Genomic DNA, 17,292 nt, shown 5'->3' with positions numbered 1-17,292 from the left:
TAGAGATGAAAATGATCAATTTTCTTCCAGATAGTTGACTCGGATGAATCACTTGAGTCTGAAATGATAGTATTATCAGAATTTGTGCTTGTGTCGATGGTTACTGTCGAACTGTTTATAAAACATTCACATTCTTTGGTCAGAACAAATTCTTGAGCCATTGCTAGTTTGTGGTGCTCAGGACTGAATCGAAAATCTGGCGTAGGCAGCTTCATCTCTAACAACTGGAGGATCACCGTTGACCACCTTAGCTGCTAGTTTTGCTGCAGATAATACAACTAACGTTGACCTGCTACTCTTCGGAATTGGTGTCGAAGTCCTTCGTTTGTTCCGATATGCCATACTCAACTGCTGTCAAAGAGAGTACTGCATGTTGTGTGTAGAATATAAGGGTATCTGTATAATCAGTATATAACACCACATGCATTTTTATACAAAATATCATTTCAAACTCACATTGTCACATCCGTTTACGAGTATTTTGCTGCGGAGATTCGGGTACTTGCCACTTAGAGTCTTGGCCATGATGTCATATTCTGCTGCAGTTGGTCTGGGGCATAAACCGTAGTAGAACTGACTCGCCTCCCGAATCAATGACAGTTTCGTATTCCCCTGAAGCTTGTTGCTACTCAGGGCCAGCATTACCCTCTTACTAGACTGAACACTTCTGGGACAGGACAAGGGTTTGGAAGTGGACTGCAACTCGTTTTAATAATTGCCGGCTCACGAGCTACTAATTTCTGCACAACATCACCATCACCATCGTCGTGTGGTGTCACACTATCAGTTGCCGACAGATCAAGTCCAGCAGTAAGGGTGTCACTGTGGTCCATGACCAAACTTTCATCACTATGCCAGTCGTATGCGTAGTCGGTAACCATGCTGAAGCTTGCACTTATCTGGTCACTTATCGCAGACTCATCACCAGCAATTCCCTGTAAAATATTCAGAGCTGTATGTAATTAAAATGAACTCAGTTAAACTTACTTGTGTATATATGTCAGGTAGTGCATCCAGCTTAGAGAGTAGATTACCACAAATGCGTGAGTGGTTGTACTTAAATGTTGATATCTTATGATTGGAACCTTTCTAAGAAATGGTGCTGATACCATTGTGTAGGTGAATGAATAAGCTACAATATATATCCCAAAAAATGTTCATGAAAACATAAGGTGGTGGGTTTGGGGGCATTTAATAGAACAACAGCAAATTGTTATAGTGGGTAATCACTAACCTTATAAACAGCTATGGTCTCAGACTTCATAAGATAATTGTTGAATGGTTAATTTAGGTATCCTGACCATCCCTTTATGGGTCTTACATATGTGACAGGCTCTGGGAAAACCAGACTATTGGAGCAGACTAAAATATGTGTGATTAATGTACCAAATAATAGAGCAGAGCATTGCCTACACAATGATATGCTTAGTGTTCACATACCTAGTTTCATACCCGAGTCATGCGCGTTGGAAACTCGAAGCCGTAAAATGTAGTATCGAGAAAAACGACTCTCAAAGATTGCTTAATTAGGAAAAATAAGGTAATAGCGAAACTTTGGACGAAGCGTTTCGATGGAAAGAGTTGGATTTAGAGCATCAGATTTTACAGAGAGGTAGTAGAAGGACTGTAGATACTTATACATCAATAACATTTTATTTGAGATTTTATACTGTAGGCATAAATTTAGCTGTAGCTCAATACTAAATTCTGCTCCAATAGTCTGGTTTTCCCAGAGCCTGTCACATATGTTCACAGTGTCTATAATTCATGATTTACTGGTTTTCAGGTAGTTAGAGTAATAACTTCTGAAAAATTAATAGCTTAGCTTATAATTTCTGTAGTAAGTACACAGATAAATGGGCTACATTTTGATACCAAGAACATTCTCTATGCTTATTCCATTGCTGTGATAACACTGAAAAACTACAAAATTTTACTATCTTCTACTATTTTTGATGACATCAGCAGCTACTCATGGTCGATCATTACCCACTCTTTTAGTTTCCCTGCGATTCTGGATTCTACCTGCATGGAAATTATCTATGCAAGATTGTTCATCAAATTTTCATGATATAATGTGTGTAAAAACGCTATTAGTAGCTTTATATGCCATGTAGCTTTGGCACCTCCACCGAGGCATCAGCACCCGCGGTGCTTTCAATTCATTGTTTTTGCAATAATTCAGTCTTGTAGAAACAACATAAATACATGTAACCATACCAAGATTGTATGTATACGTTAATTGTTAACTCAATGCACGACATTATAACAATTAAGTGCCAAAACAATTAAGCACTTATAGAAAAGAAATCCACATGTTGAATACAAGTACTAGATTGTTTCTGTCCTCCGGCTACAATGACCTCTCCACTAGGAAGTACTGAGCATGTGCAGTTGTATCGTTCATTAGGCAGGTCTTCGCCCACTTTCACCCACTTCCTGGTGTCAGGCTGGTAGAAGTGGATCGATAAACTTAAGTTCTTTTGTCTGTCGTCTCGTCCACCAACGGCTAATAGTAACCTCTCAATACTGAGAGGAACTGATCCCACGAGTGGTACTTCTTGTAAGGTCTGCCAAAGAGTAGGTGTGTCCAGGTTGGAATGGGCCTTTGCAATGAGTTCATTGAGGTCGACGTAATGCACTGTCTTGGTTAACCTCCCAGTGTTACCCAACAATCCATCGTACGCGTGCCCTCCCATTAGGTAGAGGGTGTTTTCAATGAGAGTTGATTTTAGTGATGATCGTGGGTTAGGTAGTGACTGAGCAATGTACCATATTTCTGATGTCACGTCCAACAACTCAACAGATGAGAAGATACGAACTTTATCATTTACCCCACCAGCTACAATGATGTGGTTGTTGAAGGAAATAGCTGCACAGGAAGAACGAGCAATGTTCATTGGTGGGTACGGGTGAGTCCATTTCCCTGACTCAAATACTGCAAGTTGATCGGTTCGTTTGTAGTTTCTTGGATAAAGACCTCCCACCAGCACTAGTCGATTAGCGAGTGATGTCAGAGCGAACCACTTGGCAGTGTACTCTGGTAGTTTGGTCCATTGATCTTGCTCGAGCTTCATCACTGTACACATGTCATGATCATTGCCTGTACCACTTCCACCACCTCCACCAACATAAACCGTGTCACCGACAACAACACTCTGTACAGTGAAGCCCATCTTGATTGGCATGTCTTTCCCTCTTCTCCCTTTCAGAGTGAGTGGAGGTCTCAACTCTCTGGGAGGGGGACCCTGAATAATGAATGAGCGTAAAGTAACACAGGAAATAAGTACACTCCAAATTATGTTATAGTTGTAACACATGCACAGTGCCACATGGGATATATTGGCTCAGTAGTGAGCTGTGTAACAACTGATTTGTTGCATTCCTTGTGCATTCCTTTCCGTGTACACATCACTCCTTTTATAGGACAACTAGTTTCAACTACTTGTGGTGGCTGTGGAATGCACCAGATGCATGAAAAACGTTTTCTGCCTACCACTGAATCTGTTTAACAGTGTTATACTACAAAAGGGACCGTTTCAGGTTACTGGGTGGAGGGTGGGCTTTAGGTAACTTCAGCCATACTATGCCAGTATCTAGATAGTGGCACAGTTCAAGGCTTGACCTGCCATATGGCGGATATTGGCACAGTGTTTCCTTTGATCTGCCCACTCAAAATGCAACAAGTGTAGTTAGTGGCTTAATATGCTTTACACAATTGACTCACAGACCAAAATTAATAACCCATTCAGTTAAGTTATAGTTATATTGTTGTTGTGGCTGTAAATAGGAATCTTATACACGTACGTACCTGGTTGACTGGTCGAATGTCCTTTGACTCCATCTTTGTTTCCTCCACTGGCAGTAAATCGTCTAAAGTAAGAGTTAAATGTTCCATAGAAAAATTGACGGTTAGAATTGTAATTAAGCATAACTCATAATACATGGAAAATAACCAAAGATCGCCAAATTAAAGTGTTCCGGGGACACAATATTATTATGCCTCGAGGCGTAGCCGCACGAGGGATACAGTAAAGCTGACTTAGATGGGCGTCACCGCCCTCCCTGAAGGAGAACGGGACCCAAGCTTATCTACAGTTTTCACATCCACTTAACTTTACACGTGGTAATTTTGCACACACTGGATTGACTGAGAGGCGTGACCAACACAAGTGATATTCATCGCTATTGGCTAACACCCACTTAAAATAATGAGATTCATAATATGTATTGCGTAACAGGCCAGATCGAACAAAACTGTAGATGGGCTTGGTTCCTGTCCTCCTTCAGGTAGGGCGGCGACGCCCGTCTAAAGCTGACTGTGTGTGTGTGTGTCTGTTCCAGCTGTAACTGCTCAACGGTTGCAATGCAACGAAAACTAACAACTTCTATAGGCTTCTAGCCACGTTCTCTTGGATTTTGATTCATGGATTAGCAAACTAAGCTTCTTTCTCGAGTTATGGCTAGTTTGACCCACATTGAAGGCTGTTGCAGTCTCTTCAGAATCTTTCATAGCATCATCTGTTCGCACAAACTCTCTATTCAACATAATTATGAGTTAGCCTTGCACTAAAGCGCTAGCTTTTTGTTAGCTACAAGAGGCTGCTAAAGAAGCTAGCTCATTTTATTATTAATTTTTGTGACCTTGCAGATACACCTCTTATTCCTGGATGTAATGCGCATGCGCGCTCAATACCAACGTGTATAAGAGAATCCATTTTGAGCTCCCAGATCCTGGCAGAATGAATTAACTTCTTTGTTGAGGTCCTGTTTAGACTGCTTGTTGTAGATACTACTTTTTGTGATTGAATTCTGTCTTTAATACTTATCTCACAGACTACTGACTATGCCTTTGACAAAGGTTTGCTCTCACTGTTTGGCTACAGGCCATTAATTTTAAGACAATCAGTATGCACTATTAACTGTGGACACCCCTTCCTTGTAAAACAATCAAAGCACATTGCAAACTATTTACCTCTTCTATAACACTCTAATACTTTTGAGCGAAAGCAAAAACATGGTGAGAGGCATTAGCTGCACCCTTGCAACACTTGTTACTGTAGTAGCCATGCCTGAGACACCAACTTTTAAAAAACTGCCAAGTCGGCTCATTCGCCAAATATAATACCCGCCATTTTTTCTAATACGGTATCTGATTGACTCACAGATGTCCCTGGCAGATGGTCTCCTTCTCCTGTCTTCTTGCAAACACCTGTCGATAAGCTTCCTCAACATGTGTGTGTGAGGGATCTGGGCAACATGAAATGATCGATCCTTGGCTGATTTGATCGTCTTTAGCTTGCAAACAATTTGTGCCACAATCACTCCATAGGAAAACACATCCAGGCTATTATCGTAATTCTCTTCTTCTAATTGATAGGCCTCGGGAGGTAGATACCCTTTACGCTGACCAATGGCTGTGAGGGTGGAGCTAAGCTTGGAGGGATCGTATAGTCGTGACATACCAAAGTCGGAAATCTTTGCAAGAGGCACTGGCAGTGTAAACTTCAGTAGGACGTTATCGCCACAGAGGTCACGGTGGATAATCTGCTTGCTGTGAATGTAGGCCAGACCACAAGCCATGTCTTTGGAGAGGCTAATTTCACATTCGCTAGTGAGGGACTCTTCACCAAGGCCGGAGATATAAGATCTCAGATTGCAATCCATCAGCTCAACAACGAGGATGGTACCACCTGATTTGGGGTGCTTAGCAGTCGACAAAAACTGAACAACGTTTGGGTGCTGGAACGACTTGAGAAAATTACTCTCACGATCAATTGCATCGCTAGCATCTTCACTTTTGGTGGCGGGAATATTTGTCTGCATCTCCATAGCAACCTGATGTAATAGTTTGATAGCACAAGGATCGCCTCTGTAGCTGCCTTTGAAGACTGCTCCAAATGCACCACTACCGAGTGGCTCGTCCAGGAAAATGGTCAAATCTTCATTGATCTTCTGGTGATTTTGGTCAACTGTAGAATATTGTGTGGGTGGGGGAGTGAAATATTAACAAATTAAGCGTATGAGATATGCATTCAAATGCTTAATTGGTACTTACCCTCTGACTTCACATCAGTAGGATTGCTAGACTGTAGATGATCTCTCTCAATGGTCCTGGCTATGTGAACGTGGCCCACAGTAGGACTGGACAATGCTTTGACCATAGATTTCCAGCTTCTCTCTCCTTCATTCAGCCATTCCAACAGCCCCTCACGATAGCAGTCATCAGGATAGTTGTTCCATTCTTTCCCGATGCTTCTAATTGTAGCTGCAGAGACTTCGAGCATCAACAAGATGTTTCGCCACTTGATTCGAGCTTCAAACGTAGCGAGGTACACTTTGTTTAGATCTGCTATTGTGAGATAGTCAGACATCTTCTCTGTAGAGTGTGGAATAAGATATTGCAGTGAAATGTATGAGCATAGTTTATATTGGGAGTGCATGTGCAATGATTATGATCTACAGTATATACAGTGCTGTCTAGTCTGTACTCACTGATATTAATCTAGAGGATTATATATACATCATCTTCATTATGCAGTGGCTATCCGTCTGGCAATCGGACATCACTATAGCAATACTATTCGTCCGGCACTCAACATTTCGCATGCGCATAACTCGCACAGTGCCCATTATTTAGGTACAAAAATAATATCGAGTACATGTATTAACAAAACTAATGGCTGCTGAATTAGTAGTTGGTGAGAGTTTCTCTTCCTATGGAGAGCTAGATGCCTAGATTAGGTCCTATCAGAAGGACAAATTAAATGTGTCCAGTTATCTAAAAGAGACTCTAGAACATTAAAGATGGCAAAGAATCGAATTCCAAAGCGTGTGGAAGGTGCCAACCCTGGTCTCATCTACTATACAATTTATTTTACTTGTGTTTTGGGGGGAAAGAAGCATAAAAATGAAGGAACGGGGCAGAGATGCAAACAAAGGTTTATGGTATTTCATTCATAGCCATATTAAACTACCATAAAAATAATAAGTGTTATTACCTCCTATGAATCATTACCTCCTATGAATGAATCAAGCAGGAATCAAGCTTAAACTGAGCGCGAGCGCTTGCGTTGACAGACAAAGCCTTGTAGTAACTGATTTATCTGAAGATCATAACCATGCAGTTGATAAGGTATCTATAGACGTGACAACTAGGTATTTCGTAGGTATTAGTTGTGAGCTGGTATTTGATGTGAATGGTCATAGTTGAACACATGTAGATCTATGTCAGTATTTGTACGTATGACCCGATTTGTCTATATTTACGTAATAAAAATTATTAGGACATTTATGATCGCCTTCCTCAACAAAGAAGACTTGATGAAAACGAAAGAGAAGGTGTTGAAAAATTACTGAAGCTTAAAGTTAATAAGAAACTGCTAAAATAACAGTAAATCTATCGGAAAAGTCGTGGTCCTAGCAACACGCAAACCAGTCTAGGTTCAAAAACTGATATATAATTATAGGTGGATGCTCTTGTAACAAAATTGAGAGCTATTGATGGTATGTTTTAGCAAATATTAAGCAACATCATTTAATCCATGTAGGTTCAACGGTTGAAATTTTTACAGCTGATGACGAAACATTCACGGGAATTTTGTTTCAAGACCCTATTATGAAATTTACTTTTGCTTCCTATCCAGAAGTTATCATGGTTGATGCCACATACAGACTTAATGAGCTTTATATCTCATGATTGTTGTGGACAGTAACGGGCAAAGCGAAATTGTTAGTTCCTTTCTCACTGCAATTGAGACTCAGGAAGCAAAATGGTCAAGTCTCACAATTCTAATTCGTTGCAAACGAACGTGATTAGTAATTATCTGATAAAGATTTCACTGAGCGTGCTGTTTTTCAGAAGGAATTTCCTACTGCTTCCCTTATTATTATTTTGCAGTGGCCTTTGTCTCCAGCAGTTTATCAATAAAATTATTGCTGATTCAGCTAAGCAATTTACACTGCGCATGCGCAGTACTCTATTCTACTGACAGCCCCTCCTCTTTTTCAGTTTGCCATTTTGTCTGGATTTGCGAGGAAAAAATTTCGATTCGCCGTTTCAAAGAAAAATCTAAATCAATTTTAACATGTATCCCATAATCAGTAAATTAATTAATAGAAGCCGCATAACATACCATGTGAAACCATGTTACATAAGCTACAAGATGATATTAGTCATACACCTTGGAAACACTCTGATCATAAGTTGTTTCTCTTTACGTACTTTACGTACAACTAAGTGAGTGAAACCGTCGGCATTATTCAGATGGCCATACCTCAAAAGCCATAAAATAAATAACCCTAAATTCTTATGTGTGTTATTACCTCACCATAATTATACTCTAGAGAAGTCACCCGGCCATTAGGTAATGTTGAATTCGTATGGAATGACCCATAGGCATGTCAATAACTGCACCAACTTGTATTGCAAAGTCCATATCTTGATCCCATCACAAAACTTATACAAGGCGAGCATTAGATCCCATTTGAGTGTATTTAGCAGGGAACTATGAGCTGTAGTACCGGTACTATAGATTGCTCTGGGCTACAAACTACAACAATAACAGTTTATTGTGATTTACAATGAATGGAATAACAAAATAATTATAAGAGCTAGATGATTGTAGTCCAGTAACATAATAACATAACTAATGGTAGAGAGAAGCTCCACTGTCGGCGATAGACCATGCATGACTGTATTAGTTGATGTTCACTTGGCATTTATGGAAGTTCATGACTGGAACAGATGCATGAGTGAGTTGCAATGCATGTTCGTTGTGTTTTCTGCCAGTTTTGTCATCTCCACATTGAAACTGGTTTCTTTTTTTGCAGATAAAACTCTGGACACGGCATTCTGTTGCTTCTCACTGGTACGCTCGTACATGCGTAGACACTCCAAAGAACGATGCCCAGTTCGCTCTTTAACCCTTTAACCGTCACGGGCCACGATCGTGGCCCGCAATAGTGACTTTTTTTGCGAAATTCTAATTCTGCGATACTTAGGAAGTAGCTCGAACTACGCACATCCCTGTATAGAGGAAGAGCTATAGAATCACGTGCAATTTAGCCTAGAATTTTCCAAGCCACGTTGCTATGTTAAAATTTCATTAGCATTTTACCGCACGAAGTTTAGAGCTATGGCTAGGTTGTTTACTTGTGCCGATGTGCTTGAACAGCTTGAGGACAGCAATGGCGATGTCTCCTCTGGTGATGACAGTACCTATGAAGGAGAGGGGATAGTAGGATACCTCCCAAAGGCTACCAGCTTTATGCCAGACGCTGATGAACTGTCTGGGACTGAGGACATGCATGACATGGACCTAGACGCTAGAGCTATGGACCAGGACGGTGAAAGACCAGGAGAGGGCAAACTGTGTGACTCTGGCAAGTAGTATAGTATAGCTAGAATATCAGTAGTAAGTATAGTATAGCTAAAATAGAATTAGCAGTAATGAACAGTCTTTATGTAGAGCTTGTAAATTTCATAGATCGTTCACCGATATAGTAATACATGTACGTATTGTACTTCAAATTGATATATCTTAGCACTGTTACATTCATATGATGTGAAAATCAAGCTTAGTCAAGCCTTTATACTATATGATAGGCTGATCCATAAAAAAAAATTTTTGGATTTTATCTCACCGCTGGCCGAGCATTTAAAATAATAAAAACGGATGAGCGTAATAACCGTGGTTGTTATGGCAACATATGTTGCACCATTTTATTCCTTGTTGTATGGGCATTCTATTGGTATATGGTTACTAGGCATTTTATTGCTCTGGAAACCCGATAGAGAATTTACAGACATTTCACTTCACTGTTAATTAAGAATCCGACGGTTAAAGGGTTAATGATATTCTCTGGAACACCAGCATTGTATAGCTCGGTAGCTCCTGTTGCTCTGAGGCTATGGTTCGTTCTTCCCAGAATCCCAGCAAGAGTACACATGTCGTTCACCATTTTGTACAGTTTGTTTTTTCCTACAGGGACACAAGTATACCATGTTTGAGATTCGAGTTGGACATTTTCGAGGGGACGGACGTAAAACAAATCAGCTTTTCTAGGAAGCTTACTGATGTACAGGTCCAGTAGGTAGCAATGGCATCTTTCTTCAGCTTCAGGAACTGTTGCTATGAAGACAGTTTTGTTCTGCAGTACCTGCACGGTTTTTGGATGCATTCTCGGTGTATCTGTAGCCTACGTGGGATAGTTTAAGTTCACGATGCTCGTTTCCTCCTCTCAGGCAAAAACTTTTGCCATTTGAAAAGAATACAGCAGGTTGAAGTGATATAGGGTCTTGCACACCCAATGCTCCAGATGACCAAAGTTGCTGCTCTTCTTCCTTCGAAAATGGCTTTGCTGTTTTCTTCTCCGATCCAATACCTTCCTTCCTCAATGTTCTGAACACAGAGTCCATGGTGCTCTGAAGAGTGACAAAATTGGCATTGTTTCTGGCAAAAAAGTTTGGACACCTCTGTGGATCAACAGTTCGCATGTATTGAAGGAGGCCTGACATAATGTTGTGTAGAGTAGTTGGAGGATAGGATTCTCCAGTGACCTTCCTGGTCTCGACTAAAAATACTGCAAGCCAATAGTTGAGCTTCTTGGTATCCATTTCCTCCAGTAGATTTTCAGGACACTTCTCCAGTTGGTCTTGGTTGCTTCTGTTCTTCACCCAGCAATGGAAGTTTCTTAGAGACCATGCAGTTGCATCTTCTTAGGAACAAAAGGCTTAAACAGCTTAGTTAGTTCTGCTTCACTTGCTGTAGAGAAGCGCTGCTGACAGCATGGATTCTAGCTTAGGTATCTTCGTTTGCACGGTTTTGCTCGACAGTAGTAGTAGTAGTAGGAGCCGCTCGTTTCCTTGCACTTGCAAGCTTAGGTTTCTTTGTTTCGAGAGTAGGAGGAGTAGGAGCAGCTCGCTTCCTGGTTGAAAAGCTGGGGGAGGAGCTGGTTGTGCATGTGGGTGGAGCTATGACTATCTATCCATTCATCCATACTGATATTAAACTGCGGTGGAACAGGCCCGACTCGAACTCTTCTTAGCAGAGATGTAGAAATGGCTTCGGACATTTCAAAAGAAATGATGCAGTTGCTAGGTTGGCTGTTTATATATAGGTTGACTGTTGCTAAGCTATAGTGCATTTCTAGTACAGAGGATTTCAAGTTGGTTGGCATAAGTTAAAATTTTAAGTGTACTCAACCATGACCACACACTGTACGTTTCTTCATACTAATGCAATTAGTGGTCATGGTTGACTGCACTTCAACTTTAAGTTAAAAGTTTAAGTGCACTCAACCATGACCGCACACTGTATGTTTCTTCATACTAATGCAATTAGTGGTCATGGTTGACTGCACTTCAACTTTAAGTTAAAAGTTTAAGTGCACTCAACCATGACCACACACTGTATGTTTCTTCATACTAATGCAATTAGTGGTCATGGTTGACTGCACTTCAACTTTAAGTTAAAAGTTTAAGTGCACTCAACCATGACCACACACTGTACGTTTCTTCATACTAATGCAATTAGTGGTCATGGTTGACTGCACTTCAACTTTAAGTTAAAAGTTTAAGTGCACTCAACCATGACCACACACTGTATGTTTCTTCATACTAATGCAATTAGTGGTCATGGTTGACTGCACTTCAACTTTTAACTTCTGCCAACCAACTTGAAATCCTCTGTATCCCTTTCCCGTTCAGCCGCACACAATCTGGAAAATCTGGAACAGTTCCATCACTTTAGTTTGCATCTGAGCCCAACCCACCAAATTAGCTTGATGTTATCTCCGCTCCCAATGAAGTGGCTAATGGCTTGTAGAGATGGGCGTGGGTCAATGGCTGTGCACAAACTAACCATCAATTTTATGCCTTGCTGCTGCCTCGATGGAAGTATGTGTGGCCTTTAAAAGCTGCACTCTGGTCAACTAAGCTGCTTAGCAAGCATGTAGACTATTGTAGAGCTTGTGTCCACTTGTGAAGAAGTGCCTGTGTACACATGCAAATGGCTTGCTGCTTCCTCTTCGAAAATATTCTATGGCTACCAAGATAGTCCAGAGGGTCTACCAATGGATACTACTCAGTCCTACATGCTGTCTAGCTTGTTTTAAACTTTATTTTTTTTTTATTTTTTTATTTTTTTAAGTGTCCTAATTGAACAGCTTAGCAGAACATCAAAGGATAATCGCATTCATGATACTATCCGATCTGCCACAGAATCCAATATCATGCAACATTCACAAGTTGATAGCACGCTCCCTCCCAGATTGTTGTTGTAAAATTTACAACATTTTGACCGGTAAAGGGGTATATCAGAGGAGGTTGGACACGAAGCCAAAAAGTTAATAATGACGTAGTCTTTATTAAAATAATTAAAATACTTGAACCTTGAACCTACTTTAACAAGCTCTTTTCTAGCCAGCAGGCCACCTTTTCATTCTGGAAACAAGAGTATACTTAGATGATGATATAGCTGAGCTATACATTCACTCTACAGCACGGTAGCTCCAAGGTCAGAGGTCAGTTTGACAATTCATGACAGAACTACGACCTTTGTGAGAGGTCACCCCTTTTAGGGACTGCACGATTTCTCTGGAGGGGCGCAGTAGCTAAAAGTTAACTAATATTTGCAGCAGCAGTAACATGAAGGGGCTACTTTATCACAAGAATCAGGGCGCGATGTGCAGTCAAACTTGCAAATTTACTACACAAAACATAAGCTCACGTGATGATTCATTATTGACCTTTTGACCCTGTCCACCCTCCTCTGGGGGTATATAACCAATAGGTTAAATCGCAGTTAGAACATGGGCATGAGGTATCTATGTGTTATTAGTCTCGAATACCCGCCTCAACCTAAAAGCTTGAGTCTGGTCAAACTCACATATGAACTTTGTTCTGCACAGTCAGCAAAGTCAAGTGGACTACACGCCCACAAGCATAGTGATAAAGCCACAAGCCACCGCATGTTAGGGACAGAACATACACAGAGCTAGAGGGCTATATCAGACAGTGTATCAATTAAGGCTAGGAGTTGAAAGCCTACGAGAAAAACACTGAGCTTGAAGCCATCATTGCACAGAGCTAGAGGGGCATGAAACCATGGTCGACGGTCACATTCACATAAATGAGCATTTAGGCTGTTAATTTCGACAAGGTGTTCCAAAGGTCCTGTTGCTAGTCTGGAGAGTTCTAGTATCATATCCTTACAACTCTCTCCATGAATTTTCCTACGTCGCCTTCTGCATGTCTGGGGCTAATTCTTTCTACTAGTAACAATCCATGCTGCTGTGGCGGTTAGCTATAATGATATTCATGTAGACTATAATTTTATTCATGTTCCACACCCACTTGTGGCCAATTAAATGTCCAAGAAATTCCTGGACACACTTGAACCAAACCACAATGTGAGTTTGACCAGACTCAAGCTTTTAGGTTGAGGCGGGTATTCGAGACTAATGTGTTATAGTGTCCCAAATCTCTAGGGCGTAAGATGAGGGACATAGATACCGAATATAGTTTGGTAAAAAATAGTACCTAAAAACTAGTTTGGTAAAAAAAAGACGCCATTTTTGAGTAACGCTTACTTAAGGGTTACAATAATGACCTTTGACCGAGTGCCCACCCCCTTTAAGCACGTCACCTGAAAGACTATATCATAAGGAGTACGGTGGTACAGTTTTTATCTGTCACGGAAGAAGTTATGCTCTAAGAAGCGTATAGGTGGGTCACCGTAATTTGTAAATGTTTGAGTGTTTTCAAGGGCTCGTAACTAAGAAGCCATATGACATATGGGGCTAAAATTGGGTGTAGTTATATAACTTATGGTAAGGTATCTATATACCAAGTTTTGTTGAAATCGGAGGGGTGCTCATTTTTGTGTGTTGAGTTGACATGGGTGTGCACTATAATAATTATTACAGTGCTATTGGTGTAGCTCCTAGATGGACTGCAAGTTACATGCCCCCCGTGAAACGTTCAAGAATAAGAAGACACCTGCCACAGATGTGTCATCTGTTGAAGTAAGTTAAGTATTTCTTTAAGGTGCGTTTGATTTCACAAATTGTGCACATGGCATACAGGTTACTAGTATTGCACGTGAGAAAGGAAAGTCCATGCTATCCCAGCATCAAAAGTTCTACATAATGGCTCAAGAATTAGCCACACTAGCTTGCTTCAGAGGTGGGAATGCATGGCTGTGTTCAGGAGACGCTATGATGCTATGAAGAGTTCGAGGGACACATGGATCAAGCTAGGGCAAAGAAACAATTGTTTATGTGATAGGTGAAGATACTTCTGGTACATTTGTATGTTATAATCAAAAGCCACATTGTAAGGAGTGTACATCACAGTATATACATTGTACCGTTTTATTATACTATTATTGTTATCGAGACAGTCGACATGCGTTAATTATTGTGTAACCATCACTAGATGAAACTCCAGAAGGTGAAGATTTCACCAAGGATAGAGGTCATGACTGCAGTGCTCCTGCTGCATGATAACAGTCCCCAATGTGGTATTCATAGTTCCAAGACAGACAAAAGTTGTGGTATGTAACTTAATTAGCATGCAAAACTAAATTGAATTTAAATTCCATGGCATGCATGTGGTATAGTAATTATTAGTGATAGTAAGTACATACATCTATACATATAGACATAGGTAGCCTCAAGCTTTTTCCTGTAATCAAGAAACAAGGGCATTTAAAAGGAGCAGAGAAAGACAGTAATTGGCTTACCTTCATGCAAAAGGTTTAAGTTAGGAAGCCAGTGTCATTTTTGAATAAATCTACTTCTAACAAGGATGAAGGTACATTAACTATGGCTGCCACGGCAATTGTGACTTTTTGTAGTTATTCTATCATGGTTTGTTGACCGCCAAGTTAAAGAAGCTGTGCTGGCAAAGACAAGGCTTGTAGAAGAGGAAGATGTGGAGATAAACCGGAGCAAATTCCAGCTTCATGTCTGGATAAGAATGTTTGTGTGCAAAGCGTACAGAAATACTTTAGTGAAGATGCTTGGGCTGCTTTGAAACAAGTTATAGAAGTTGTTAAAAAAATGCAGTGTGGTATTGCAGAGTGTGTTCGAAGGCTATAGATGACGATGCTGAAAACTCTATTATGTGCACATGTGATTCATGCCTCTCTTGGTTTAATTTTTGTTGTGTGTCTCTTAAAACGAAAAGTCCGAAATGTAAGCAATGGTTTTGTCGCCAATGTCATGCTTAACTCATAAGTTTTCCCTATGTGCTTTTAAAGAAAAAAAAAGGTTTCCTGGTCAAATTGTGAGTGTATGTAATTATATCGCTATTATATAGGCTAAGGATTCCCCGGGCAGGCCACTGATGAAACTCAAAGGGGTATAACAATAGCTGGAGAGGGTATTTCCTATAGCTTATAACTTTGGACCTATGCCTATGGGTTATTGTAGCTATGTATGGAAAGAACGTTCCCTCTAGGACAAGTAAGTCTGCTTGCGAAACTCTACTGATAGTTTATGAGCCAAACTCGAAGGACAAAGGTCATGCACATGCGTAATGTTGAGTGCCGGACGAATAGCCACTTCGAATTAATTAAATACACACAGTACTACAACACATGTGCAACGTACTAGTAGAGTGTGAAATAAGATTTAAGCAATCAAAATTATGTACAAGGAAAAACTCATCTACAGTATAAAACAGTGGTGTCTGCACTCACTGATAATAATCCAGAGGCTTCCTCCTGATCAACAAAATGATACAACAGTGAGTCGAGTACTGAGTGTACAAGCGGAGCCGGAGAACAACAGTAGTTTCTATCGATTAAAGACACGCCTTCTTTCGCTAACCGACAAACAATAATTGCAGACTGCGCATGCGCCCAAATATTAGTACAGGTTTTCAGGTCAGTCACATGGATATGAAACTCCTCCTTAAACAGACGTTTGGGCTGGATGATGATTGCCTCGGATGTAACCAGAGGGGTTTGTCTAAGTTCACCGTGTTTGATGCACTTTCTTCATGTGACCCCACCCCTCCATTAGCTAGCTACTCTTAATATCTGAGACCGAGTAGCCTCGAGACCAGCCGTTGGTTATCTGAAAGAACGCTTGGTCAAGTTCCAATGTAGCACTCGTTCTATGGTCCAGGAATTTCTTGGACTGGTAATTGCCCGCAAAGGTCCGCCCAAGGTGTATTACCAATGAATATCATTATGATGCTATAAAACGCTGACTCAGCTAGAACGAGTGCTACATTGGAACTTGACCAGGCGTTCTTTCAGATAACGAACGGCTGGTCTCGAGGCTAGAGACCGAGCTGTGCATGGCCGGGCAATGGACAAAGGCACAAGCACAAGGCCTAGGGGAATTAAATCTACTATGACTTGAGGGATAGGTTGAAAACCTTGATAGTCTCCTATCATCTCATCTCAAAAGGCCATGCACTGTTAGACTTGGTACACGTAGATATATTATATTCAAAAGCTTCCAATTAATTAATGCAGCAAGAAAATATGAGCACTATACATCAAACAGAACATTTGAAAGGGGGTGAGGGGAGTTAGTTTTTGAGTGCACAATTCCACAGATACAGATGACAGTCGCCCACTGACTCTTCTGGAATCGTGGACGGATGGAACGGAATAACATCACAGTTATGCATTGCTGAAACTCGGCAGTTGAATTGTCAGTTTGGTCATAATACTACAAAAAGAAAAATTAAACACGAATATTAGTCAATGGTAGTAGGAAATAGGGTATACGCATACGCATACATGCTATGCACACATTACATCAAAAAATACAACTTCGAGTATATACAAAGTTGAGTGGTAACTGAAGTGTACGATTCGCAACAAGAAAATGTTTGATGGAAACTGACAGTACGTAACAACGTGTACCCTCTATTTTGTTTCACTGCCAACAGAAGAATGCCACACTGGTCAGGGGTAAGAGACTAGATAAACGACGGGTATAGCTGCAAAATTAGTGAGTAAAGAATCACAGAATCACAAAAGTTCGAAGAACGACATTTTTAAGACATTATAATGAAAAATCTATGTAGAGAATGCCTTCCAGACCCCAATGACAGAGTTTTACTATCGACAATGACCTGGCTAACTACTACACAAAAAATAAACACAGTAATTCTTTTCAAACAGCAGATCAACTGACACTTAAGGCAGCGCCAGCGATCCGAGTACGGCCGATGTTTTTAATAAACAAGAGTGAATATAGCCATTTTCAGCTCCACAAATCAGCTACAACGTTCTAACTGGAACAATCATAACTAAAACTTACTTT

General features: G+C 40.6%; 1 protein-coding gene and 1 long non-coding RNA gene across 5 annotated transcripts; both read right to left on the bottom strand.

The window, feature by feature from the left end:
• Position 1: 1 nt before the first annotated feature.
• On the bottom strand, positions 2-1,010 carry LOC135337696 (uncharacterized). Its single transcript, XR_010395255.1, has 3 exons — positions 988-1,010; positions 457-935; positions 2-366 (listed from the first exon to the last, which is right to left on the bottom strand). It is a non-coding gene; the product is annotated as an uncharacterized LOC135337696 (long non-coding RNA).
• A 1,175-nt stretch (positions 1,011-2,185) lies between these two features.
• On the bottom strand, positions 2,186-16,168 carry LOC135337614 (serine/threonine-protein kinase pakG-like). Of its 4 annotated transcripts, none has more exons than XM_064533581.1 (6): positions 15,932-16,168; positions 15,708-15,766; positions 6,059-6,379; positions 5,166-5,972; positions 3,812-3,873; positions 2,186-3,248 (listed from the first exon to the last, which is right to left on the bottom strand). In XM_064533581.1, the coding sequence occupies exons 3-6, from the start codon at positions 6,372-6,374 to the stop codon at positions 2,289-2,291; spliced, it is 2,145 nt and encodes a 714-aa protein (XP_064389651.1). In that variant the 5' UTR covers positions 6,375-6,379; positions 15,708-15,766; positions 15,932-16,168; the 3' UTR covers positions 2,186-2,288. The 4 variants fall into 4 exon arrangements, with proteins under 4 accessions (XP_064389651.1, XP_064389653.1, XP_064389650.1 ...); XM_064533583.1 differs by lacking the exons at positions 15,708-15,766; positions 15,932-16,168 and adding exons at positions 8,331-9,983; positions 10,077-11,418; XM_064533580.1 differs by lacking the exon at positions 15,932-16,168 and having other exon boundaries at positions 15,708-15,849.
• Between the last annotated feature and the right edge of the window lie 1,124 nt (positions 16,169-17,292).

Source organism: Halichondria panicea, chromosome 6 (genome assembly GCF_963675165.1).
Source record: "Halichondria panicea chromosome 6, odHalPani1.1, whole genome shotgun sequence".
Classification (NCBI taxonomy): domain Eukaryota; kingdom Metazoa; phylum Porifera; class Demospongiae; order Suberitida; family Halichondriidae; genus Halichondria; species Halichondria panicea.
The sequence above is the reverse complement of the archived record's forward strand: the minus strand, read 5'-3'. Positions and strand labels throughout refer to the sequence as shown.

Coding starts and splice junctions, on each gene's coding strand:
- LOC135337614 (XM_064533581.1), bottom strand. CDS start 6,374: ATGTCTGACTATCTCACAATAGCAGATCTAAACAAAGTGTACCTCGCT. Junction 5,973..6,058: donor TACTGATGTGAAGTCAGAGG/GTAAGTACCAAT, acceptor AATATTCTACAG/TTGACCAAAATCACCAGAAG. Junction 3,249..3,811: donor ACATTCGACCAGTCAACCAG/GTACGTACGTGT, acceptor TTCATTATTCAG/GGTCCCCCTCCCAGAGAGTT.